General features: G+C 48.7%; 1 protein-coding gene across 1 annotated transcript in view; it reads right to left on the bottom strand.

Annotated features, from left to right (window-relative positions):
* Positions 1 to 27917, bottom strand: part of LOC143745403 (uncharacterized) — a 42592-nt gene that overhangs the window by 12482 nt on the left and 2193 nt on the right. Inside the window, exon 2 of the mRNA XM_077237507.1 lies at positions 20717 to 20857. Within this exon, the coding sequence (XP_077093622.1) occupies positions 20717 to 20857 (141 nt within the window). The remainder of the gene's footprint in view (positions 1 to 20716; positions 20858 to 27917) is intronic.

Genomic DNA, 27917 nt, shown 5'->3' with positions numbered 1-27917 from the left:
GGTCAGTGTGTGTTCTGTGGGTCAGTGTGTGTTCTGAGGGTCAGTGTGTGTTCTGTGGGTCAGTGTGTGTTCTGAGGGTCAGTGTGTGTTCTGTGGGTCAGTGTGTGTTCTGTGGGTCAGTGTGTGTACCTGAGTGTCAGTATGTGTTCTGAGGGTCAGTGTGTGTACCTGAGTGTCAGTGTGTGTTCTGTGGGTCAGTGTGTGTTCTGAGGGTCAGTATGTGTTCTGTGGGTCAGTGTGTGTACCTGATTGTCAGTGTGTGTTCTGAGGGTCAGTGTGTGTTCCTGAGTGTCAGTGTGTGTTCTGTGGGTCAGTGTGTGTTCTGAGGGTCAATGTGTGTTCCCGAGTGTCAGTGTGTGTTCTGTGGGTCAGTGTGTGTTCCCGAGTGTCAGTGTGTGTTCTGAGTGTCAGTGTGTGTTCTGAGGGTCAGTGTGTGTTCTGAGGGTCAGTGTGTGTTCTGTGGGTCAGTGTGTGTTCTGAGGGTCAGTGTGTGTTCTCAGGGGCAGTGTGTGTTCTGTGGGTCAGTGTGTGTTCTGAGGGTCAGTGTGTGTTCCCGAGTGTCAGTGTGTGTTCTGAGTGTCAGTGTGTGTTCTGTGGGTCAGTGTGTGTTCTGTGGGTCAGTGTGTGTTCTGAGTGTCAGTGTGTGTTCTGAGGGTCAGTGTGTGTTCTGAGGGTCAGTGTGTGTTCTGTGGGTCAGTGTGTGTTCTGAGTGTCAGTGTGTGTTCTGAGGGTCAGTGTGTGTTCTGAGGGTCAGTGTGTGTTCTGTGGGTCAGTGTGTGTTCTGAGGATCAGTGTGTGTTCTGTGGGTCAGTGTGTGTTCTGAGGGTCAGTATGTGTTCTGTGGGTCAGTGTGTGTACCTGAGTGTCAGTATGTGTTCTGTGGGTCAGTGTGTGTTCTGAGGGTCAGTATGTGTTCTGTGGGTCAGTGTGTGTACCTGAGTGTCAGTATGTGTTCTGAGGGTCAGTGTGTGTACCTGAGTGTCAGTGTGTGTTCTGTGGGTCAGTGTGTGTTCTGAGGGTCAGTATGTGTTCTGTGGGTCAGTGTGTGTACCTGATTGTCAGTGTGTGTTCTGAGGGTCAGTGTGTGTTCCTGAGTGTCAGTGTGTGTTCTGTGGGTCAGTGTGTGTACCTGAGTGTCAGTATGTGTTCTGTGGGTCAGTGTGTGTTCTGAGGGTCAGTATGTGTTCTGTGGGTCAGTGTGTGTACCTGAGTGTCAGTATGTGTTCTGAGGGTCAGTGTGTGTTCTGTGGGTCAGTGTGTGTTCTGTGGGTCAGTGTGTGTACCTGAGTGTCAGTATGTGTTCTGTGGGTCAGTGTGTGTTCTGAGGGTCAGTATGTGTTCTGTGGGTCAGTGTGTGTACCTGATTGTCAGTATGTGTTCTGAGGGTCAGTGTGTGTACCTGAGTGTCAGTGTGTGTTCTGTGGGTCAGTGTGTGTTCTGAGGGTCAGTATGTGTTCTGTGGGTCAGTGTGTGTACCTGATTGTCAGTGTGTGTTCTGAGGGTCAGTGTGTGTTCCTGAGTGTCAGTGTGTGTTCTGTGGGTCAGTGTGTGTTCTGTGGGTCAGTGTGTGTTCTGTGGGTCAGTGTGTGTTCTGAGGGTCAGTGTGTGTTCTGTGGGTCAGTGTGTGTTCTGTGGGTCAGTGTGTGTTCTGAGTGTCAGTGTGTGTTCTGAGGGTCAGTGTGTGTTCTGTGGGTCAGTGTGTGTTCTGTGGGTCAGTGTGTGTTCTGAGTGTCAGTGTGTGTTCTGAGGGTCAGTGTGTGTTCTGTGGGTCAGTGTGTGTTCTGAGGGTCAGTGTGTGTTCTGTGGGTCAGTGTGTGTTCTGTGGGTCAGTGTGTGTTCTGAGGGTCAGTGTGTGTTCTGTGGGTCAGTGTGTGTTCTGTGGGTCAGTGTGTGTTCTGAGGGTCAGTGTGTGTTCTGTGGGTCAGTGTGTGTTCTGAGTGTCAGTGTGTGTTCTGAGTGTCAGTGTGTGTTCTGTGGGTCAGTGTGTGTTCTGAGGGTCAGTGTGTGTTCTGTGGGTAAGTGTGTGTTCTGTGGGTCAGTGTGTGTTCTGAGTGTCAGTGTGTGTTCTGAGGGTCAGTGTGTGTTCTGTGGGTCAGTGTGTGTTCTGAGGGTCAGTGTGTGTTCTGTGGGTCAGTGTGTGTTCTGAGGGTCAGTGTGTGTTCTGTGGGTCAGTGTGTGTTCTGTGGGTCAGTGTGTGTTCTGAGGGTCAGTGTGTGTTCTGTGGGTCAGTGTGTGTTCTGTGGGTCAGTGTGTGTTCTGAGGGTCAGTGTGTGTTCTGTGGGTCAGTGTGTGTTCTGAGGGTCAGTGTGTGTTCTGTGGGTCAGTGTGTGTTCTGTGGGTCAGTGTGTGTTCCTGAGTGTCAGTGTGTGTTCTGTGGGTCAGTGTGTGTTCTGTGGGTCAGTGTGTGTTCTGAGGGTAAATGTGTGTTCCCGAGTGTCAGTGTGTGTTCTGTGGGTCAGTGTGTGTTCCCGAGTGTCAGTGTGTGTTCTGAGTGTCAGTGTGTGTTCTGAGGGTCAGTGTGTGTTCTGAGGGTCAGTGTGTGTTCTGAGGGTCAGTGTGTGTTCTGTGGGTCAGTGTGTGTTCTGAGGGTCAGTGTGTGTTCTCAGGGGCAGTGTGTGTTCTGTGGGTCAGTGTGTGTTCTGAGGGTCAGTGTGTGTTCCCGAGTGTCAGTGTGTGTTCTGAGTGTCAGTGTGTGTTCTGTGGGTCAGTGTGTGTTCTGTGGGTCAGTGTGTGTTCTGAGTGTCAGTGTGTGTTCTGAGGGTCAGTGTGTGTTCTGAGGGTCAGTGTGTGTTCTGTGGGTCAGTGTGTGTTCTGAGTGTCAGTGTGTGTTCTGAGGGTCAGTGTGTGTTCTGAGGGTCAGTGTGTGTTCTGTGGGTCAGTGTGTGTTCTGAGGATCAGTGTGTGTTCTGTGGGTCAGTGTGTGTTCTGAGTGTCAGTGTGTGTTCTGTGGGTCAGTGTGTGTTCTGTGGGTCAGTGTGTGTTCTGAGTGTCAGTGTGTGTTCTGAGGGTCAGTGTGTGTTCTGAGGGTCAGTGTGTGTTCTGTGGGTCAGTGTGTGTTCTGAGTGTCAGTGTGTGTTCTGAGGGTCAGTGTGTGTTCTGAGGGTCAGTGTGTGTTCTGTGGGTCAGTGTGTGTTCTGAGTGTCAGTGTGTGTTCTGTGGGTCAGTGTGTGTTCTGAGTGTCAGTGTGTGTTCTGTGGGTCAGTGTGTGTTCTGAGGGTCAGTGTGTGTTCTGAGTGTCAGTGTGTGTTCTGTGGGTCAGTGTGTGTTCTGTGGGTCAGTGTGTGTTCTGTGGGTCAGTGTGTGTTCTGTGGGTCAGTGTGTGTTCTGAGGATCAGTGTGTGTTCTGTGGGTCAGTGTGTGTTCTGAGTGTCAGTGTGTGTTCTGTGGGTCAGTGTGTGTTCTGAGGGTCAGTGTGTGTTCTGAGTGTCAGTGTGTGTTCTGAGGGTCAGTGTGTGTTCTGAGTGTCAGTGTGTGTTCTGAGGGTCAGTGTGTGTTCCTGAGTGTCAGTGTGTGTTCTGTGGGTCAGTGTGTGTTATGTGGGTCAGTGTGTGTTCTGTGGGTCAGTGTGTGTTCTGAGAGTCAGTGTGTGTTCTGTGGGTCAGTGTGTGTTCTGTGGGTCAGTGTGTTTTCTGAGTGTCAGTGTGTGTTCTGAGGGTCAGTGTGTGTTCTGTGGGTCAGTGTGTGTTCTGTGGGTCAGTGTGTTTTCTGAGTGTCAGTGTGTGTTCTGAGGGTCAGTGTGTGTTCTGTGGGTCAGTGTGTGTTCTGTGGGTCAGTGTGTGTTCTGAGGGTCAGTGTGTGTTCTGAGGGTCAGTGTGTGTTCTGTGGGTCAGTGTGTGTTCTGTGAGTCAGTGTGTGTTCTGTGGGTCAGTGTGTGTTCTGTGGGTCAGTGTGTGTTCTGTGGGTCAGTGTGTGTTCTGTGGGTCAGTGTGTGTTCTGAGGGTCAGTGTGGGTTCTGTGGGTCAGTGTGTGTTCTGAGGGTCAGTATGTGTTCTGTGGGTCAGTGTGTGTACCTGAGTGTCAGTGTGTGTTCTGTGGGTCAGTGTGTGTTCTGAGGGTCAGTATGTGTTCTGTGGGACAGTGTGTGTACCTGAGTGTCAGTGTGTGTTCTGAGGGTCAGTGTGTGTTCCTGAGTGTCAGTGTGTGTTCTGAGGGTCAGTGTGTGTTCTGAGTGTCAGTGTGTGTTCTGTGGGTCAGTGTGTGTTCTGTGGGTCAGTGTGTGTTCTGTGGGTCAGTGTGTGTTCTGAGGGTCAGTGTGTGTTCTGAGTGTCAGTGTGTGTTCTGTGGGTCAGTGTGTGTTCTGTGGGTCAGTGTGTGTTCTGAGGGTCAGTGTGTGTTCTGAGTGTCAGTGTGTGTTCTGAGTGTCAGTGTGTGTTCTGAGTGTCAGTGTGTGTTCTGTGGGTCAGTGTGTGTTCTGAGGGTCAGTGTGTGTTCTGTGGGTAAGTGTGTGTTCTGTGGGTCAGTGTGTGTTCTGAGTGTCAGTGTGTGTTCTGAGGGTCAGTGTGTGTTCTGTGGGTCAGTGTGTGTTCTGAGGGTCAGTGTGTGTTCTGTGGGTCAGTGTGTGTTCTGAGGGTCAGTGTGTGTTCTGTGGGTCAGTGTGTGTTCTGTGGGTCAGTGTGTGTTCTGAGGGTCAGTGTGTGTTCTGTGGGTCAGTGTGTGTTCTGTGGGTCAGTGTGTGTTCTGAGGGTCAGTGTGTGTTCTGTGGGTCAGTGTGTGTTCTGAGGGTCAGTGTGTGTTCTGTGGGTCAGTGTGTGTTCTGTGGGTCAGTGTGTGTACCTGAGTGTCAGTATGTGTTCTGAGGGTCAGTGTGTGTACATGAGTGTCAGTGTGTGTTCTGTGGGTCAGTGTGTGTTCTGAGGGTCAGTATGTGTTCTGTGGGTCAGTGTGTGTACCTGATTGTCAGTGTGTGTTCTGAGGGTCAGTGTGTGTTCCTGAGTGTCAGTGTGTGTTCTGTGGGTCAGTGTGTGTTCTGTGGGTCAGTGTGTGTTCTGAGGGTCAATGTGTGTTCCCGAGTGTCAGTGTGTGTTCTGTGGGTCAGTGTGTGTTCCCGAGTGTCAGTGTGTGTTCTGAGTGTCAGTGTGTGTTCTGAGGGTCAGTGTGTGTTCTGAGGGTCAGTGTGTGTTCTGAGGGTCAGTGTGTGTTCTGTGGGTCAGTGTGTGTTCTGAGGGTCAGTGTGTGTTCTCAGGGGCAGTGTGTGTTCTGTGGGTCAGTGTGTGTTCTGAGGGTCAGTGTGTGTTCCCGAGTGTCAGTGTGTGTTCTGAGTGTCAGTGTGTGTTCTGTGGGTCAGTGTGTGTTCTGTGGGTCAGTGTGTGTTCTGAGTGTCAGTGTGTGTTCTGAGGGTCAGTGTGTGTTCTGTGGGTCAGTGTGTGTTCTGAGTGTCAGTGTGTGTTCTGAGGGTCAGTGTGTGTTCTGAGGGTCAGTGTGTGTTCTGTGGGTCAGTGTGTGTTCTGAGGATCAGTGTGTGTTCTGTGGGTCAGTGTGTGTTCTGAGGGTCAGTATGTGTTCTGTGGGTCAGTGTGTGTACCTGAGTGTCAGTATGTGTTCTGTGGGTCAGTGTGTGTTCTGAGGGTCAGTATGTGTTCTGTGGGTCAGTGTGTGTACCTGAGTGTCAGTATGTGTTCTGAGGGTCAGTGTGTGTACCTGAGTGTCAGTGTGTGTTCTGTGGGTCAGTGTGTGTTCTGAGGGTCAGTATGTGTTCTGTGGGTCAGTGTGTGTACCTGATTGTCAGTGTGTGTTCTGAGGGTCAGTGTGTGTTCCTGAGTGTCAGTGTGTGTTCTGTGGGTCAGTGTGTGTACCTGAGTGTCAGTATGTGTTCTGTGGGTCAGTGTGTGTTCTGAGGGTCAGTATGTGTTCTGTGGGTCAGTGTGTGTACCTGAGTGTCAGTATGTGTTCTGAGGGTCAGTGTGTGTTCTGTGGGTCAGTGTGTGTTCTGTGGGTCAGTGTGTGTACCTGAGTGTCAGTATGTGTTCTGTGGGTCAGTGTGTGTTCTGAGGGTCAGTATGTGTTCTGTGGGTCAGTGTGTGTACCTGAGTGTCAGTATGTGTTCTGAGGGTCAGTGTGTGTACCTGAGTGTCAGTGTGTGTTCTGTGGGTCAGTGTGTGTTCTGAGGGTCAGTATGTGTTCTGTGGGTCAGTGTGTGTACCTGATTGTCAGTGTGTGTTCTGAGGGTCAGTGTGTGTTCCTGAGTGTCAGTGTGTGTTCTGTGGGTCAGTGTGTGTTCTGTGGGTCAGTGTGTGTTCTGTGGGTCAGTGTGTGTTCTGTGGGTCAGTGTGTGTTCTGAGTGTCAGTGTGTGTTCTGAGGGTCAGTGTGTGTTCTGTGGGTCAGTGTGTGTTCTGTGGGTCAGTGTGTGTTCTGAGGGTCAGTGTGTGTTCTGTGGGTCAGTGTGTGTTCTGTGGGTCAGTGTGTGTTCTGAGGGTCAGTGTGTGTTCTGTGGGTCAGTGTGTGTTCTGAGTGTCAGTGTGTGTTCTGAGTGTCAGTGTGTGTTCTGTGGGTCAGTGTGTGTTCTGAGGGTCAGTGTGTGTTCTGTGGGTAAGTGTGTGTTCTGTGGGTCAGTGTGTGTTCTGAGTGTCAGTGTGTGTTCTGAGGGTCAGTGTGTGTTCTGTGGGTCAGTGTGTGTTCTGAGGGTCAGTGTGTGTTCTGTGGGTCAGTGTGTGTTCTGAGGGTCAGTGTGTGTTCTGTGGGTCAGTGTGTGTTCTGTGGGTCAGTGTGTGTTCTGAGGGTCAGTGTGTGTTCTGTGGGTCAGTGTGTGTTCTGTGGGTCAGTGTGTGTTCTGAGGGTCAGTGTGTGTTCTGTGGGTCAGTGTGTGTTCTGAGTGTCAGTGTGTGTTCTGAGGGTCAGTGTGTGTTCTGAGGGTCAGTGTGTGTTCTGAGGGTCAGTGTGTGTTCTGTGGGTCAGTGTGTGTTCTGAGGGTCAGTGTGTGTTCTCAGGGGCAGTGTGTGTTCTGTGGGTCAGTGTGTGTTCTGAGGGTCAGTGTGTGTTCCCGAGTGTCAGTGTGTGTTCTGAGTGTCAGTGTGTGTTCTGTGGGTCAGTGTGTGTTCTGTGGGTCAGTGTGTGTTCTGAGTGTCAGTGTGTGTTCTGAGGGTCAGTGTGTGTTCTGAGGGTCAGTGTGTGTTCTGTGGGTCAGTGTGTGTTCTGAGTGTCAGTGTGTGTTCTGAGGGTCAGTGTGTGTTCTGAGGGTCAGTGTGTGTTCTGTGGGTCAGTGTGTGTTCTGAGGATCAGTGTGTGTTCTGTGGGTCAGTGTGTGTTCTGAGTGTCAGTGTGTGTTCTGTGGGTCAGTGTGTGTTCTGTGGGTCAGTGTGTGTTCTGAGTGTCAGTGTGTGTTCTGAGGGTCAGTGTGTGTTCTGAGGGTCAGTGTGTGTTCTGTGGGTCAGTGTGTGTTCTGAGTGTCAGTGTGTGTTCTGAGGGTCAGTGTGTGTTCTGAGGGTCAGTGTGTGTTCTGTGGGTCAGTGTGTGTTCTGAGTGTCAGTGTGTGTTCTGTGGGTCAGTGTGTGTTCTGAGTGTCAGTGTGTGTTCTGTGGGTCAGTGTGTGTTCTGAGGGTCAGTGTGTGTTCTGAGTGTCAGTGTGTGTTCTGTGGGTCAGTGTGTGTTCTGTGGGTCAGTGTGTGTTCTGTGGGTCAGTGTGTGTTCTGTGGGTCAGTGTGTGTTCTGAGGATCAGTGTGTGTTCTGTGGGTCAGTGTGTGTTCTGAGTGTCAGTGTGTGTTCTGTGGGTCAGTGTGTGTTCTGAGGGTCAGTGTGTGTTCTGAGTGTCAGTGTGTGTTCTGAGGGTCAGTGTGTGTTCTGAGTGTCAGTGTGTGTTCTGAGGGTCAGTGTGTGTTCCTGAGTGTCAGTGTGTGTTCTGTGGGTCAGTGTGTGTTATGTGGGTCAGTGTGTGTTCTGTGGGTCAGTGTGTGTTCTGAGAGTCAGTGTGTGTTCTGTGGGTCAGTGTGTGTTCTGTGGGTCAGTGTGTTTTCTGAGTGTCAGTGTGTGTTCTGAGGGTCAGTGTGTGTTCTGTGGGTCAGTGTGTGTTCTGTGGGTCAGTGTGTTTTCTGAGTGTCAGTGTGTGTTCTGAGGGTCAGTGTGTGTTCTGTGGGTCAGTGTGTGTTCTGTGGGTCAGTGTGTGTTCTGAGGGTCAGTGTGTGTTCTGAGGGTCAGTGTGTGTTCTGTGGGTCAGTGTGTGTTCTGTGAGTCAGTGTGTGTTCTGTGGGTCAGTGTGTGTTCTGTGGGTCAGTGTGTGTTCTGTGGGTCAGTGTGTGTTCTGAGGGTCAGTGTGGGTTCTGTGGGTCAGTGTGTGTTCTGAGGGTCAGTATGTGTTCTGTGGGTCAGTGTGTGTACCTGAGTGTCAGTGTGTGTTCTGTGGGTCAGTGTGTGTTCTGAGGGTCAGTATGTGTTCTGTGGGACAGTGTGTGTACCTGAGTGTCAGTGTGTGTTCTGAGGGTCAGTGTGTGTTCCTGAGTGTCAGTGTGTGTTCTGAGGGTCAGTGTGTGTTCTGAGTGTCAGTGTGTGTTCTGTGGGTCAGTGTGTGTTCTGTGGGTCAGTGTGTGTTCTGTGGGTCAGTGTGTGTTCTGAGGGTCAGTGTGTGTTCTGAGTGTCAGTGTGTGTTCTGTGGGTCAGTGTGTGTTCTGTGGGTCAGTGTGTGTTCTGAGGGTCAGTGTGTGTTCTGAGGGTCAGTATGTGTTCTGAGTGTCAGTGTGTGTTCTGAGTGTCAGTGTGTGTTCTGTGGGTCAGTGTGTGTTCTGAGGGTCAGTGTGTGTTCTGTGGGTAAGTGTGTGTTCTGTGGGTCAGTGTGTGTTCTGAGTGTCAGTGTGTGTTCTGAGGGTCAGTGTGTGTTCTGTGGGTCAGTGTGTGTTCCCGAGTGTCAGTGTGTGTTCTGAGTGTCAGTGTGTGTTCTGAGGGTCAGTGTGTGTTCTGAGGGTCAGTGTGTGTTCTGAGGGTCAGTGTGTGTTCTGTGGGTCAGTGTGTGTTCTGAGGGTCAGTGTGTGTTCTCAGGGGCAGTGTGTGTTCTGTGGGTCAGTGTGTGTTCTGAGGGTCAGTGTGTGTTCCCGAGTGTCAGTGTGTGTTCTGAGTGTCAGTGTGTGTTCTGTGGGTCAGTGTGTGTTCTGTGGGTCAGTGTGTGTTCTGAGTGTCAGTGTGTGTTCTGAGGGTCAGTGTGTGTTCTGAGGGTCAGTGTGTGTTCTGTGGGTCAGTGTGTGTTCTGAGTGTCAGTGTGTGTTCTGAGGGTCAGTGTGTGTTCTGAGGGTCAATGTGTGTTCTGTGGGTCAGTGTGTGTTCTGAGGATCAGTGTGTGTTCTGTGGGTCAGTGTGTGTTCTGAGGGTCAGTATGTGTTCTGTGGGTCAGTGTGTGTACCTGAGTGTCAGTATGTGTTCTGTGGGTCAGTGTGTGTTCTGAGGGTCAGTATGTGTTCTGTGGGTCAGTGTGTGTACCTGAGTGTCAGTATGTGTTCTGAGGGTCAGTGTGTGTACCTGAGTGTCAGTGTGTGTTCTGTGGGTCAGTGTGTGTTCTGAGGGTCAGTATGTGTTCTGTGGGTCAGTGTGTGTACCTGATTGTCAGTGTGTGTTCTGAGGGTCAGTGTGTGTTCCTGAGTGTCAGTGTGTGTTCTGTGGGTCAGTGTGTGTACCTGAGTGTCAGTATGTGTTCTGTGGGTCAGTGTGTGTTCTGAGGGTCAGTATGTGTTCTGTGGGTCAGTGTGTGTACCTGAGTGTCAGTATGTGTTCTGAGGGTCAGTGTGTGTTCTGTGGGTCAGTGTGTGTTCTGTGGGTCAGTGTGTGTACCTGAGTGTCAGTATGTGTTCTGTGGGTCAGTGTGTGTTCTGAGGGTCAGTATGTGTTCTGTGGGTCAGTGTGTGTACCTGAGTGTCAGTATGTGTTCTGAGGGTCAGTGTGTGTACCTGAGTGTCAGTGTGTGTTCTGTGGGTCAGTGTGTGTTCTGAGGGTCAGTATGTGTTCTGTGGGTCAGTGTGTGTACCTGATTGTCAGTGTGTGTTCTGAGGGTCAGTGTGTGTTCCTGAGTGTCAGTGTGTGTTCTGTGGGTCAGTGTGTGTTCTGTGGGTCAGTGTGTGTTCTGTGGGTCAGTGTGTGTTCTGTGGGTCAGTGTGTGTTCTGAGTGTCAGTGTGTGTTCTGAGGGTCAGTGTGTGTTCTGTGGGTCAGTGTGTGTTCTGTGGGTCAGTGTGTGTTCTGAGTGTCAGTGTGTGTTCTGAGGGTCAGTGTGTGTTCTGTGGGTCAGTGTGTGTTCTGAGGGTCAGTGTGTGTTCTGTGGGTCAGTGTGTGTTCTGTGGGTCAGTGTGTGTTCTGAGGGTCAGTGTGTGTTCTGTGGGTCAGTGTGTGTTCTGTGGGTCAGTGTGTGTTCTGAGGGTCAGTGTGTGTTCTGTGGGTCAGTGTGTGTTCTGAGTGTCAGTGTGTGTTCTGAGTGTCAGTGTGTGTTCTGTGGGTCAGTGTGTGTTCTGAGGGTCAGTGTGTGTTCTGTGGGTAAGTGTGTGTTCTGTGGGTCAGTGTGTGTTCTGAGTGTCAGTGTGTGTTCTGAGGGTCAGTGTGTGTTCTGTGGGTCAGTGTGTGTTCTGAGGGTCAGTGTGTGTTCTGTGGGTCAGTGTGTGTTCTGAGGGTCAGTGTGTGTTCTGTGGGTCAGTGTGTGTTCTGTGGGTCAGTGTGTGTTCTGAGGGTCAGTGTGTGTTCTGTGGGTCAGTGTGTGTTCTGTGGGTCAGTGTGTGTTCTGAGGGTCAGTGTGTGTTCTGTGGGTCAGTGTGTGTTCTGAGGGTCAGTGTGTGTTCTGTGGGTCAGTGTGTGTTCTGTGGGTCAGTGTGTGTACCTGAGTGTCAGTATGTGTTCTGAGGGTCAGTGTGTGTACCTGAGTGTCAGTGTGTGTTCTGTGGGTCAGTGTGTGTTCTGAGGGTCCGTATGTGTTCTGTGGGTCAGTGTGTGTACCTGATTGTCAGTGTGTGTTCTGAGGGTCAGTGTGTGTTCCTGAGTGTCAGTGTGTGTTCTGTGGGTCAGTGTGTGTTCTGTGGGTCAGTGTGTGTTCTGAGGGTCAATGTGTGTTCCCGAGTGTCAGTGTGTGTTCTGTGGGTCAGTGTGTGTTCCCGAGTGTCAGTGTGTGTTCTGAGTGTCAGTGTGTGTTCTGAGGGTCAGTGTGTGTTCTGAGGGTCAGTGTGTGTTCTGAGGGTCAGTGTGTGTTCTGTGGGTCAGTGTGTTTTCTGAGGGTCAGTGTGTGTTCTCAGGGGCAGTGTGTGTTCTGTGGGTCAGTGTGTGTTCTGAGGGTCAGTGTGTGTTCCCGAGTGTCAGTGTGTGTTCTGAGTGTCAGTGTGTGTTCTGTGGGTCAGTGTGTGTTCTGTGGGTCAGTGTGTGTTCTGAGTGTCAGTGTGTGTTCTGAGGGTCAGTGTGTGTTCTGAGGGTCAGTGTGTGTTCTGTGGGTCAGTGTGTGTTCTGAGTGTCAGTGTGTGTTCTGAGGGTCAGTGTGTGTTCTGAGGGTCAGTGTGTGTTCTGTGGGTCAGTGTGTGTTCTGAGGATCAGTGTGTGTTCTGTGGGTCAGTGTGTGTTCTGAGTGTCAGTGTGTGTTCTGTGGGTCAGTGTGTGTTCTGAGGGTCAGTGTGTGTTCTGAGTGTCAGTGTGTGTTCTGTGGGTCAGTGTGTGTTCTGTGGGTCAGTGTGTGTTCTGTGGGTCAGTGTGTGTTCTGTGGGTCAGTGTGTGTTCTGAGGATCAGTGTGTGTTCTGTGGGTCAGTGTGTGTTCTGAGTGTCAGTGTGTGTTCTGTGGGTCAGTGTGTGTTCTGAGGGTCAGTGTGTGTTCTGAGTGTCAGTGTGTGTTCTGAGGGTCAGTGTGTGTTCTGAGTGTCAGTGTGTGTTCCTGAGTGTCAGTGTGTGTTCTGTGGGTCAGTGTGTGTTATGTGGGTCAGTGTGTGTTCTGAGGGTCAGTGTGTGTTCTGAGGATCAGTGTGTGTTCTGTGGGTCAGTGTGTGTTCTGAGTGTCAGTGTGTGTTCTGTGGGTCAGTGTGTGTTCTGAGGGTCAGTGTGTGTTCTGAGTGTCAGTGTGTGTTCTGAGGGTCAGTGTGTGTTCTGAGTGTCAGTGTGTGTTCCTGAGTGTCAGTGTGTGTTCTGTGGGTCAGTGTGTGTTCTGAGTGTCAGTGTGTGTTCTGAGGGTCAGTGTGTGTTCTGAGGGTCAGTGTGTGTTCCTGAGTGTCAGTGTGTGTTCTGTGGGTCAGTGTGTGTTATGTGGGTCAGTGTGTGTTCTGTGGGTCAGTGTGTGTTCTGTGAGTCAGTGTGTGTTCTGTGGGTCAGTGTGTGTTCTGTGGGTCAGTGTGTGTTCTGAGTGTCAGTGTGTGTTCTGAGGGTCAGTGTGTGTTCTGTGGGTCAGTGTGTGTTCTGTGGGTCAGTGTGTTTTCTGAGTGTCAGTGTGTGTTCTGAGGGTCAGTGTGTGTTCTGTGGGTCAGTGTGTGTTCTGTGGGTCAGTGTGTGTTCTGAGGGTCAGTGTGTGTTCTGAGGGTCAGTGTGTGTTCTGTGGGTCAGTGTGTGTTCTGTGAGTCAGTGTGTGTTCTGTGGGTCAGTGTGTGTTCTGTGGGTCAGTGTGTGTTCTGTGGGTCAGTGTGTGTTCTGTGGGTCAGTGTGTGTTCTGAGGGTCAGTGTGGGTTCTGTGGGTCAGTGTGTGTTCTGAGGGTCAGTATGTGTTCTGTGGGTCAGTGTGTGTACCTGAGTGTCAGTGTGTGTTCTGAGGGTCAGTATGTGTTCTGTGGGACAGTGTGTGTACCTGAGTGTCAGTGTGTGTTCTGAGGGTCAGTGTGTGTTCCTGAGTGTCAGTGTGTGTTCTGAGGGTCAGTGTGTGTTCTGAGTGTCAGTGTGTGTTCTGTGGGTCAGTGTGTGTTCTGTGGGTCAGTGTGTGTTCTGTGGGTCAGTGTGTGTTCTGAGGGTCAGTGTGTGTTCTGAGTGTCAGTGTGTGTTCTGTGGGTCAGTGTGTGTTCTGTGGGTCAGCGTGTGTTCTGTGGGTCAGTGTGTGTTCTGTGGGTCAGTGTGTGTTCCTGAGTGTCAGTGTGTGTTCTGAGTGTCAGTGTGTGTTCTGTGGGTCAGTGTGTGTTCTGTGGGTCAGTGTGTGTTCTGAGGGTCAGTGTGTGTTCTGTGGGTCAGTGTGTGTTCTGTGGGTCAGTGTGTGTTCTGAGGGTCAGTGTGTGTTCTGTGGGTCAGTGTGTGTTCTGTGGGTCAGTGTGTGTTCTGAGTGTCAGTGTGTGTTCTGAGTGTCAGTGTGTGTTCTGTGGGTCAGTGTGTGTTCTGTGGGTCAGTGTGTGTTCTGAGTGTCAGTGTGTGTTCTGAGGGTCAGTGTGTGTTCTGTGGGTCAGTGTGTGTTCTGAGGGTCAGTGTGTGTTCTGAGGGTCAGTGTGTGTTCTGTGGGTCAGTGTGTGTTCTGTGGGTCAGTGTGTGTTCTGAGGGTCAGTGTGTGTTCTGTGGGTCAGTGTGTGTTCTGTGGGTCAGTGTGTGTTCTGAGGGTCAGTGTGTGTTCTGTGGGTCAGTGTGTGTTCTGAGTGTCAGTGTGTGTTCTGAGTGTCAGTGTGTGTTCTGTGGGTCAGTGTGTGTTCTGAGTGTCAGTGTGTGTTCTGAGTGTCAGTGTGTGTTCTGTGGGTCAGTGTGTGTTCTGAGGGTCAGTGTGTGTTCTGAGGGTCAGTGTGTGTTCTGAGTGTCAGTGTGTGTTCTGAGGGTCAGTGTGTGTTCTGTGGGTCAGTGTGTGTTCTGAGTGTCAGTGTGTGTTCTGAGTGTCAGTGTGTGTTCTGTGGGTCAGTGTGTGTTCTGAGGGTCAGTGTGTGTTCTGTGGGTAAGTGTGTGTTCTGTGGGTCAGTGTGTGTTCTGAGTGTCAGTGTGTGTTCTGTGGGTCAGTGTGTGTTCTGAGGGTCAGTGTGTGTTCTGAGGGTCAGTGTGTGTTCTGAGTGTCAGTGTGTGTTCTGAGGGTCAGTGTGTGTTCTGTGGGTCAGTGTGTGTTCTGAGTGTCAGTGTGTTTTCTGAGTGTCAGTGTGTGTTCTGAGTGTCAGTGTGTGTTCTGTGGGTCAGTGTGTGTTCTGAGTGTCAGTGTGTGTTCTGAGTGTCAGTGTGTGTTCTGAGGGTCAGTGTGTGTTCTGTGGGTCAGTGTGTGTTCTGTGGGTCAGTGTGTGTTCTGAGTGTCAGTGTGTGTTCTGAGGGTCAGTGTGTGTTCTGTGGGTAAGTGTGTGTTCTGTGGGTCAGTGTGTGTTCTGAGTGTCAGTGTGTGTTCTGTGGGTCAGTGTGTGTTCTGAGTGTCAGTGTGTGTTCTGAGTGTCAGTGTGTGTTCTGAGGGTCAGTGTGTGTTCTGAGGGTCAGTGTGTGTTCTGAGTGTCAGTGTGTGTTCTGTGGGTCAGTGTGTGTTCTGTGGGTCAGTGTGTGTTCTGAGTGTCAGTGTGTTTTCTGAGTGTCAGTGTGTGTTCTGTGGGTCAGTGTGTGTTCTGTGGGTCAGTGTGTGTTCTGTGGGTCAGTGTGTGTTCTGTGGGTCAATGTGTGTTCTGAGGGTCAGTGTGTGTTCTGAGGGTCAGTGTGTGTTCTGAGTGTCAGTGTGTGTTCTGAGTGTCAGTGTGTGTTCTGAGGGTCAGTGTGTGTTCTGTGGGTAAGTGTGTGTTCTGTGGGTCAGTGTGTGTTCTGAGTGTCAGTGTGTGTTCTGTGGGTCAGTGTGTGTTCTGAGTGTCAGTGTGTGTTCTGAGTGTCAGTGTGTGTTCTGAGGGTCAGTGTGTGTTCTGAGGGTCAGTGTGTGTTCTGAGTGTCAGTGTGTGTTCTGTGGGTCAGTGTGTGTTCTGTGGGTCAGTGTGTGTTCTGAGTGTCAGTGTGTTTTCTGAGTGTCAGTGTGTGTTCTGTGGGTCAGTGTGTGTTCTGAGGGTCAGTGTGTGTTCTGAGGGTCAGTGTGTGTTCTGAGTGTCAGTGTGTGTTCTGAGGGTCAGTGTGTGTTCTGTGGGTCAGTGTGTGTTCTGAGTGTCAGTGTGTTTTCTGAGTGTCAGTGTGTGTTCTGAGTGTCAGTGTGTGTTCTGTGGGTCAGTGTGTGTTCTGAGTGTCAGTGTGTGTTCTGAGTGTCAGTGTGTGTTCTGAGGGTCAGTGTGTGTTCTGTGGGTCAGTGTGTGTTCTGTGGGTCAGTGTGTGTTCTGAGTGTCAGTGTGTGTTCTGAGGGTCAGTGTGTGTTCTGTGGGTAAGTGTGTGTTCTGTGGGTCAGTGTGTGTTCTGAGTGTCAGTGTGTGTTCTGTGGGTCAGTGTGTGTTCTGAGTGTCAGTGTGTGTTCTGAGTGTCAGTGTGTGTTCTGAGGGTCAGTGTGTGTTCTGAGGGTCAGTGTGTGTTCTGAGTGTCAGTGTGTGTTCTGTGGGTCAGTGTGTGTTCTGTGGGTCAGTGTGTGTTCTGAGTGTCAGTGTGTTTTCTGAGTGTCAGTGTGTGTTCTGTGGGTCAGTGTGTGTTCTGTGGGTCAGTGTGTGTTCTGTGGGTCAGTGTGTGTTCTGTGGGTCAATGTGTGTTCTGAGTGTCAGTGTGTGTTCTGAGGGTCAGTGTGTGTTCTGAGTGTCAGTGTGTGTTCTGTGGGTCAGTGTGTGTTCTGAGTGTCAGTGTGTGTTCTGTGGGTCAGTGTGTGTTCTGAGGGTCAGTGTGTGTTCTGTGGGTCAGTGTGTGTTCTGAGTGTCAGTGTGTGTTCTGAGGGTCAGTGTGTGTTCTGTGGGTCAGTGTGTGTTCTGAGTGTCAGTGTGTGTTCTGAGGGTCAGTGTGTGTTCTGTGGGTAAGTGTGTGTTCTAGACTTCCGTGATGCATTCGGCTCATTGCCGCATGGCGTTATGATTAAAGCCTTAGACGAAATTAACCTACCCAAACCTTATATCAATATGATTAAGGATATCTACAGAAACTCCTTTATCCAGGTGATCTGTGGAGACCAACTGACTAGCCCAATCCAACTAAGAACTGGCATCAAGACAGGCTGCCCATGGAGTGCAGTAAACTTTATTCTAGCCCTTAACCAGTGGCTCAAGTGGCTGTGCCTCTGCTCCCCCTTGCACATCAGATCGCCAAACCCTGTCCAGGCCTATGCAGATGACGTCCAGGTGTCATCCAGGGATGAGAAAGTGATAAAAACCATGCTCTCCCATACTGATAAATTCTTGCGATGGTCCGGACTAGAGGTGAAAAACACCAAGTGCGCTGTGTTTTATGAGAGACGCAGTGGAGGAAACAGGTGGTATCAAGCCAAGAAAGATAAGCAACCCTCCTTTTCCATCATGGGCAATGAAATTAAAGTGTATGCCCGCCATGAAACATACTGCTATCTTGGACACCGGTTCAACATCGCGGGCGAATGGGAAGAGCAAATACGTGAACTTAGCAGTGAATACTGCACAAGGCTGGACATGGTGGATTCATCCCCCCTTCCTGTTACAATGAAACTACAGGCCATAAGAGAGATTGCCCTTTCCAAAATACAGCATCTCTTTGCAAACATACATATCCCTAAATGCACCTTAAATGAGCTGAATAATAAGACTGTAGGCCTGGTAAGACGCTGGATAGGACTAAATACACACTCGACAAGAGATGTCCTGTTTCACAGGTCTAGAGAGGGAGGGCTGGGCGTCCCTCACATAGAGTGGGTGTATGTTGCCGCCAGAATAAGCAACCTGTTAAGGATGTTAAACAATGATGACGCAGCCGTGCGTGAGCTCGCCCGAGCCTCACTTCTACTACATCTGGGGAAACGCAAGGTTCCTCTCTCTACATCAGATGACGCCAGCTTCCTTGGGTTTAGAAGAAAACCCAATGGAAAATTGGACACCAACACACCAGGCTTTGGCGTGCGCTCGGACTGGCTGGACCTGAATGACCTCTGCAACCGCGCAAACATCCAACTGCGCTGGAGGAACATAGCAGGACAGTCTGTGGAAGTTAATAAGAACATTGTCACGGACTCAACCATCACGGCAGAAGGAACCATCATAACTAGCGACAACATTCAACTCCTTGACACTCAAAATACTAGAAGGACAATAATCGATCATTTCCATTTGCGTATGATACAACACTGGACAGGCCTACGCCTACAAGGACAACTGGCCTGCCTGCCCTGTGCTGACCATAACGTGTCACACACAGTTCTGAAAAACACAGCCCTACAAGATGACATCCACAGATTTACAATTAAAGCACGTCTTCAGGTACTACCAACAAAGTTCAACTTAGCAACATGGTTTCCATCTGCACACGAACCGTTTTGCCTGCAACACCACAGCCGGCAAAGAGAGACGATCGCGCACATCCTTAATGGCTGCCCTGCCTACAAAGGACTGTACATCGCGCGCCACGACCGTATTGTTGCACTCTTAGTGAAGGAGCTCAGAGACAATGTCAATTTCACCACAATCCATTTTAACGAAAAGATCAAGATAGACTGGTTCTCACCTCCACACGAACAGTGCACTACATTGGAAACTGCTATAAATCACTTTCCAAATACACCTGACATAGTTGTAATTAATGAACACACCAAAGCGGTTACAATAATAGAAATTGGTTGCTCTTTTGATGCTTACATGGACACCTGCTATGCTTCAAAACTGTTGAAATATCAACCATGGTACAATGTCTTCAATAACTTTGGCTATTCTTGTAAAGTTATTGCCCTCATTTTCGGTAGTTTAGGCCATGTGCACAAGTTGTGTGTAAGAGGCCTGCAGATTTGCGGACTACATAAGAACAAGGCCAAAAAACTGTCAAGATATTGCTCTGTGTCAGCAGTAATTGGTAGCCTCTACATATGGAGGCGTAGGTGCCACCTTTACCCTTAATGTGCATAATGGACTGAGATATTGGCTGCTGTTGTACACTTTTTTTTTGTCAAATTTGAATTATGCCATGATATATGCTTATCTTTTAATTCAAATAAAGAATTTAAATGTTCTGTGGGTCAGTGTGTGTTCTGAGTGTCAGTGTGTGTTCTGAGGGTCAGTGTGTGTTCTGTGGGTCAGTGTGTGTTCTGTGGGTCAGTGTGTGTTCTGTGGGTCAATGTGTGTTCTGAGGGTCAGTGTGTGTTCTGAGTGTCAGTGTGTGTTCTGAGGGTCAGTGTGTGTTCTGAGGGTCAGTGTGTGTTCTGTGGGTCAGTGTGTGTTCTGTGGGTCAGTGTGTGTTCTGAGGGTCAGTGTGTGTTCTGTGGGTCAGTGTGTGTTCTGAGGGTCAGTGTGTGTTCTGTGGGTAAGTGTGTGTTCTGTGGGTCAGTGTGTGTTCTGAGTGTCAGTGTGTGTTCTGAGGGTCAGTGTGTGTTCTGTGGGTCAGTGTGTGTTCTGAGTGTCAGTGTGTGTTCTGAGGGTCAGTGTGTGTTCTGTGGGTCAGTGTGTGTTCTGTGGGTCAATGTGTGTTCTGAGTGTCAGTGTGTGTTCTGAGGGTCAGTGTGTGTTCTGTGGGTCAGTGTGTGTTCTGTGGGTAAGTGTGTGTTCTGAGTGTCAGTGTGTGTTCTGAGGGTCAGTGTGTGTTCTGTGGGTCAGTGTGTGTTCTGAGTGTCAGTGTGTGTTCTGAGGGTCAGTGTGTGTTCTGTGGGTCAGTGTGTGTTCTGAGTGTCAGTGTGTGTTCTGAGGGTCAGTGTGTGTTCTGAGTGTCAGTGTGTGTTCTGAGTGTCAGTGTGTGTTCTGTGGGTCAGTGTGTGTTCTGTGGGTCAATGTGTGTTCTGAGTGTCAGTGTGTGTTCTGAGGGTCAGTGTGTGTTCTGTGGGTAAGTGTGTGTTCTGTGGGTCAGTGTGTGTTCTGAGTGTCAGTGTGTGTTCTGAGGGTCAGTGTGTGTTCTGTGGGTCAGTGTGTGTTCTGAGTGTCAGTGTGTGTTCTGAGGGTCAGTGTGTGTTCTGTGGGTAAGTGTGTGTTCTGTGGGTCAGTGTGTGTTCTGAGTGTCAGTGTGTGTTCTGAGGGTCAGTGTGTGTTCTGTGGGTCAGTGTGTGTTCTGAGTGTCAGTGTGTGTTCTGAGGGTCAGTGTGTGTTCTGAGGGTCAGTGTGTGTTCTGTGGGTCAGTGTGTGTTCTGAGGGTCAATGTGTGTTCTGAGTGTCAGTGTGTGTTCTGAGGGTCAGTGTGTGTTCTGAGTGTCAGTGTGTGTTCTGAGGGTCAGTGTGTGTTCTGAGTGTCAGTGTGTGTTCTGAGGGTCAGTGTGTGTTCTGAGGGTCAGTGTGTTTTCTGTGGGTCAGTGTGTGTTCTGTGGGTCAATGTGTGTTCTGAGTGTCAGTGTGTGTTCTGAGGGTCAGTGTGTGTTCTGAGTGTCAGTGTGTGTTCTGAGTGTCAGTGTGTGTTCTGTGGGTCAGTGTGTGTTCTGAGGGTCAGTGTGTGTTCTGAGGGTCAGTGTGTGTTCTGAGGGTCAGTGTGTGTTCTGAGGGTCAGTGTGTGTTCTGTGGGTCAGTGTGTGTTCTGTGGGTCAGTGTGTGTTCTGTGGGTCAGTGTGTGTTCTGAGGGTCAGTGTGTGTTCTGTGGGTCAGTGTGTGTTCTGTGGGTCAGTGTGTGTTCTGTGGGTCAGTGTGTGTTCTGAGGGTCAGTGTGTGTTCTGAGGGTCAGTGTGTGTTCTGTGGGTCAGTGTGTGTTCTGAGGGTCAGTGTGTGTTCTGTGGGTCAGTGTGTGTTCTGTGGGTCAGTGTGTGTTCTGAGTGTCAGTGTGTGTTCTGAGTGTCAGTGTGTGTTCTGTGGGTCAGTGTGTGTTCTGAGGGTCAGTGTGTGTTCTGTGGGTAAGTGTGTGTTCTGTGGGTCAGTGTGTGTTCTGAGTGTCAGTGTGTGTTCTGAGGGTCAGTGTGTGTTCTGAGTGTCAGTGTGTGTTCTGAGGGTCAGTGTGTGTTCTGTGGGTCAGTGTGTGTTCTGTGGGTCAGTGTGTGTTCTGTGGGTCAATGTGTGTTCTGTGGGTCAGTGTGTGTTCTGAGTGTCAGTGTGTGTTCTGTGGGTAAGTGTGTGTTCTGTGGGTCAGTGTGTGTTCTGAGTGTCAGTGTGTGTTCTGAGGGTCAGTGTGTGTTCTGTGGGTCAGTGTGTGTTCTGAGTGTCAGTGTGTGTTCTGAGGGTCAGTGTGTGTTCTGTGGGTCAGTGTGTGTTCTGTGGGTCAGTGTGTGTTCTGTGGGTCAATGTGTGTTCTGTGGGTCAATGTGTGTTCTGAGGGTCAGTGTGTGTTCTGAGGGTCAGTGTGTGTTCTGTGGGTCAGTGTGTGTTCTGTGGGTCAGTGTGTGTTCTGTGGGTCAATGTGTGTTCTGTGGGTCAGTGTGTGTTCTGAGGGTCAGTGTGTGTTCTGAGGGTCAGTGTGTGTTCTGTGGGTCAGTGTGTGTTCTGTGGGTCAATGTGTGTTCTGAGTGTCAGTGTGTGTTCTGAGGGTCAGTGTGTGTTCTGTGGGTCAGTGTGTGTTCTGTGGGTCAGTGTGTGTTCTGTGGGTCAGTGTGTGTTCTGAGGGTCAGTGTGTGTTCTGAGTGTCAGTGTGTGTTCTGAGGGTCAGTGTGTGTTCTGTGGGTCAGTGTGTGTTCTGTGGGTCAGTGTGTGTTCTGTGGGTCAGTGTGTGTTCTGAGGGTCAGTGTGTGTTCTGTGGGTCAGTGTGTGTTCTGAGGGTCAGTATGTGTTCTGTGGGTCAGTGTGTGTTCTGTGGGTCAGTGTGTGTTCTGTGGGTCAGTGTGTGTTCCTGAGTATCAGTGTGTGTTCCTGAGTGTCAGTGTGTGTTCTGTGGGTCAGTGTGTGTTCTGTGGGTCAGTGTGTGTTCCTGAGTATCAGTGTGTGTTCTGAGTGTCAGTGTGTGTTCTAAGTGTTGACTCACTGCTCTCGGTCTTGATGCAGAAGCGGTGCTTGAAGCCCTTGTGCGAGTGTGTGCACGTGATGACCTCGGGACGCACACAGCCCACGTCCACATACTTCTGCCCGTGGAACACGTTACACCCGTAACACTGCAGGCCGTCCACTGACAACACAACAACACAACACACTGAGAACACTACACAACAGACTGAGAACACAACACACTGAGAATACTACACACCGAGAACACAACACTACACACTGAAAGGACAACACACTGAGAACACTACACAACACACTGAGAACACTACACACCGAGAACACAACAACACAACACACTGAGAACACTACACAACACACTGAGAACACTACACAACACACTGAAAGGACTACACACTGAGAACACTACACAACACACTGAGAACACAACACTACACACTGAGAACACTACACACTGAGAACACAAAAAACACACTGATAACACAACACACTGAGAACACAACACACTGAGAACACAACACACTGAGAACACAACACCAGAACACACTGAGAACACAACACACTGAGAACACTACACACTGAGTATACTACACACTGAGAACACTACACACTGAGAATACTACACACTGAGAACACTACACACTGAGAACACAACACTACACACTGAAAGCACTACACACTGAGAACACAACAAACTGAGGACACAACACTACACACTGAGAACACAACACACTGAGAACACAACAAAACACACTGAGAACACAACACCAGAACACACTGAGAACACAACACACTGAGAACACAACACCAGAACACACTGAGAACACAACACAATGAGACCACAACACACTGAGAACACAACACCAGAACACACTGAGAACACAACACACTGAGAACAAAACACCAGAACACACTGAGAACACAACACACTGAGAACACTACACACTGAGAACACTACACACTGAGAATACTACACACTGAGAACACTACACACTGAGAACACAACACACTGAGAACACATCACTACAAACTGAGAACACAATACAACACAGTTAGAACACAACACACTGAGAACACAACACAACACACTGAGAACACAACACACTGAGAACACAAAACTACACACTGAGAACACAACACACTGAGAACACAAAACTACACACTGAGGACACAACACACTGAGAACACCAACATACTGAGAACACAACACACTGAGAACACAACACCAGAACACAACACACTGAGAACACAACACCAGAACACACTGAGAACACAACACAACAAGAACACAACACTAGAACACATTGAGAACACAACACACTAAGAACATTACACACTAAGAACACATCACTACACACTGAAACACAACATAACACACTTAAAACACAACACACTGAGAACACAACACACCACACTGAGAACACTTTACACTGAGAACACAACACAACACACTGAGAACACAATACAACACAGTTAGAACACAACACACCACACTGAGAACACTATACAATGAGAACACAACACAACACAACACACTGAGAACACAACACAACACACTGAGAACACTATACACTGAGAACACATCACTACACACTGAGAACACAAAACTACAAACTGAGAAAACTAGACACTGAGGACACAACACACTGAGAACACAAAACTACACACTGAGAACACAACACACTGAGAACACAAAACTACACACTGAGAACACAACACACTGAGAACACAAAACTACACACTGAGAACACAACACAACACACTGAGAACACAACACACTGAGAACACAAAACTACACACTGAGAACACAACACACTGAGAACACAAAACTACAAACTGAGAAAACTACACACTGAGGACACAACACACTGAGAACACAAAACTACACACTGAGGACACAACACACTGAGAACACAAAACTACACACTGAGAACACAACACACTGAGAACACAACACACTGAGAACACAACACAACACACTGAGAACACAACACACTGAGAACACAAAACTACACACTGAGAACACAACACACTGAGAACACAAAACTACACACTGAGAACACAACACACTGAGAACACAAAACTACACACTGAGAACACAACACACTGAGAACACAACACCAGAACACAACACACTGAGAACACAAAACTACACACTGAGAACACAACACACTGAGAACACAAAACTACAAACTGAGGACACAACACACTGAGAACACAAAACTACAAACTGAGAACACAACACACTGAGAACACAAAACTACACACTGAGGACACAACACACTGAGAACACCAACATACTGAGAACACAACACACTGAAAACACAACACCAGAACACAACACACTGAGAACACAACACCAGAACACACTGAGAACACAACACAACGAGAACATTACACACTAAGAAGACATCACTACACACTGAAACACAACATAACACACTTAGAACACAACACACTGAGAACACAACACACCACACTGAGAACACAACACACTGAGAACACAAAACTACACACTGAGAACACAACACACTGAGAACACTACACACTGAGGACACAACACACTGAGAACACCAACACACTAAGAACACAACACACTGAGAACACTACACACTGAGGACACAACACACTGAGAACACAACACACTGAGAACACCAACACACTAAGAACACAACACACTGAGAACACTACACACTGAGGACACAACACACTGAGAACACAACACACTGAGAACACAGCACACTGAGAACACTACACACTGAGGACACAACACACTGAGAACACAACACCAGAACACAACACACTGAGAACACAACACCAGATCACACTGAGAACACAACAGAACGAGAACACAACACACCGAGGACACAACACCAGAACACAACACACACCAGAAAACACTGAGAACACAACACCAGAACACAACACAACACAACACACTGAGAACAAACATCAACACACTGAGAACACAACACACTAAGAACACAACACCAAAACACAACACCAACACCCTGAGAACACAACACACTGAGAACACAACACACTGAGAACAAACATCAACACACTGAGAGCACAACACACTGAGAACACAACACCAGAACACAACACCAACACACTGAGAACACAACACCACCACATTGAGAACACCAACACCAGCACTCAAACACCAACACACTGAGAACACAACACCAGAACTCACTGAGAACATAACACCAGAACACAACACCAACACACTGAGAACACCAACACACTGAGAACACAACACACTGAGAAAACAACACATTGAGAAGACAACACAACACACTGAGAACACCAACACACTGATAACACAACACAAACACACTGATAACACAACACCAGAACATAACACCAACACACTGAGAACACAACACCTGAACACAACACCAACACACTGAGAACACAACACCAACACACTGAGAACACCAACACACTTAGAAAACAACACCAAACCCATTAAAAACACAACACCAGAACACAAAACCAACTCACTGAGAACACCAACACACTGAGAACACAACACCAACACACTGAAAACACAACACCAGAACACAACACCAACACACTGAGAACACCAACACCCTGAGAACACAACACCAACACACTGAAAACACAACACCAGAACACAAAACCAACACACTGAGAACACCAACAGACTGAGAACACAACACCAACACACTGAAAACACAACACCAGAACATAACACCAACACACTGAGAACACAACACTACACACTAAGAACACAACACCAACACACTGAAAACACAACACCAGAACACAACACCAACACACTGAGAACACAACACCAACACACTGAGAACACCAACACATTGAGAACACAACATCAGAACACAACACCAACACACTGAGAACACAACACCAAAACACTGAGAATACAACACCAACACACTGAGAACACAACACCAACACACTGAGAACACCAACACACTGAGAAAACAACACACTGAGAACACAACACCAACACACTGAGAACACAACACCAACACACTGAGAACACCAACACAATGAGAACACAACACCAGAACACAACAGCAACACACTGAGAACACCAACACACTGAGAACACCATCACACTGAGAACACAACACCAACACACTGAGAACACCAACACACTGAGAACACAACACCAACACACTGAAAACACTACACCAACACACTGAGAACACAACACCAACACACTGAGAACACAACACCAACACACAACACCAACACACTGAGAACACAACACCATCACACAACACCCAACACACTGAGAACACAACACCAACACACTGAGAACACAACACCAACACACTGAGAACACAACACCTTCACACTGAGAACACAACACCATCACACAACACCAACACACTGAGAACACAACACCATCACACAACACCAACACACTGAGAACACAACACCAACACACTGAGAACACAACACCATCACACAACACCATCACACTGAGAACACAACACCATCACACAACACCAACACACTGAGAACACAACACCATCACACAACACCAACAAACTGAGAACAAAACACCATCACACAACACCATCACACTGAGAACACAACACCGTCACACAACACCAACACACTGAGAACACAACACCATCACACAACACCAACACACTGAGAACACAACACCATCACACAACACCATCACACTGAGAACACATCACCATCACACAACACCAACACACTGAGAACACAACACCATCACACAACACCATCACACTGAGAACACAACACCATCACACAACACCAACACACTCAGAACATAACACCAACACACTGAGAACATAACACCAACACACTGAGAACACAACACCAACACACTGAGAACACAACACACTGAGAACACAACACACTGAGAACACTACACCAACACACTGAGAACACAACACCAACACACTGAAAACACAACACCAACACACTGAGAACACAACACCATCACACAACACCAACACACTGAGAACGTAACAGCAACACACTGAGAACACAACACCATCACACAACACCAACACACTGAGAACACAACACCATCACACAACACCATCACACTGAGAACACAACACCATCACACAACACCAACACACTGAGAACACAACACAACACCATCACACAACACCAACACACTGACTACACAACACCATCACACAACACCATCACACTGAGAACACAACACCATCACACAACACCAACACACTGAGAACATAACACCAACACACTGAGAACACAACACCAACACACTGAGAACACTACACACTGAGAACACTACACCAACACACTGAGAACACAACACCAACACACTGAGAACACAACACCAACACACTGAGAACACAACACCAACACACAACACCAACACACTGACTACACAACAGCATCACACAACACCATCACACTGAGAACACAACACCATCACACAACACCAACACACTGAGAACATAACACCAACACACTGAGAACACAACACCAACACACTGAGAACACAACACACTGAGAACACAACACACTGAGAACACTACACACTGAGAACACTACACCAACACACTGAGAACACAACACCAACACACTGAGAACACAACACCAACACACTGAGAACACAACACCATCACACAACACCCAACACACTGAAAACACAACACCAACACACTGAGAACACAACACCAACACACTGAGAACACAACACTATCACACTGAGAACACAACACCATCACACAACACCAACACACTGAGAACACAACACCATCACACAACACCAACACACTGAGAACACAACACCATCACACAACACCCAACACACTGAGATAACAACACCAACACACTGAGAACACAACACCAACACACTGAGAACACAACACCATCAGACTGAGAACACAACACCATCACACAACACCAACACACTGAGAACACAACACCATCACACAACACCATCACACTGAGAACACAACACCATCACACAACACCAACACACTGAGAACACAACACCATCACACAACACCAACACGCTGAGAACACAACACCATCACACAACACCATCACACTGAGAACACAACACCATCACACAACACCATCACACTGAGAACACAACACCATCACACAACACCATCACACTGAGAACACAACACACTGAGAACACTACACCAACACACTGAGAACACAACACCAACACACTGAGAACACAACACCAACACACTGAGAACACAACACCATCACACAACACCAATCCACTGAGAACACAACACCAACACACTGAGAACTCAACACCAACACACTGAGAACACAACACCAACACACTGAGAACACAACACCATCACACAACACCATCACACTGAGAACACAACACCATCACACAACACCAACACACTGAGAACACAACACCATCACACAACACCATCACACTGACTACACAACACCATCACACAACACCATCACACTGAGAACATAACACCAACACACTGAGAACATAACACCAACACACTGAGAACACAACACCAACACACTGAGAACACAACACACTGAGAACACAACACACTGAGAACACTACACACTGAGAACACTACACCAACACACTGAGAACACAACACCAACACACTGAGAACACAACACCAACACACTGATAACACAACACCATCACACAACACCAACACACTGACTACACAACACCATCACACAACACCATCACACTGAGAACACAACACCATCACACAACACCAACACACTGAGAACATAACACCAACACACTGAGAACACAACACCAACACACTGAGAACACAACACACTGAGAACACAACACACTGAGAACACTACACACTGAGAACACTACACCAACACACTGAGAACACAACACCAACACACTGAGAACACAACACCAACACACTGAGAACACAACACCATCACACAACACCCAACACACTGAAAACACAACACCAACACACTGAGAACACAACACCAACACACTGAGAACACAACACCATCGCACTGAGAACACAACACCATCACACAACACCAACACACTGAGAACACAACACCATCACACAACACCAACACACTGAGAACACAACACCATCACACAACACCCAACACACTGAGAACACAACACCAACACACTGAGAACACAACACCAACACACTGAGAACACAACACCATCAGACTGAGAACACAACACCATCACACAACACCAACACACTGAGAAC

This window comes from Siphateles boraxobius, unplaced genomic scaffold, assembly GCF_051911475.1.
Source record: "Siphateles boraxobius isolate OS27281-9 unplaced genomic scaffold, OSU_SipBor_1 202, whole genome shotgun sequence".
NCBI lineage: Eukaryota > Metazoa > Chordata > Actinopteri > Cypriniformes > Leuciscidae > Siphateles > Siphateles boraxobius.
Note: the sequence above shows the minus strand (reverse complement) of the source record. Positions and strands in the feature narration are given on the sequence as shown.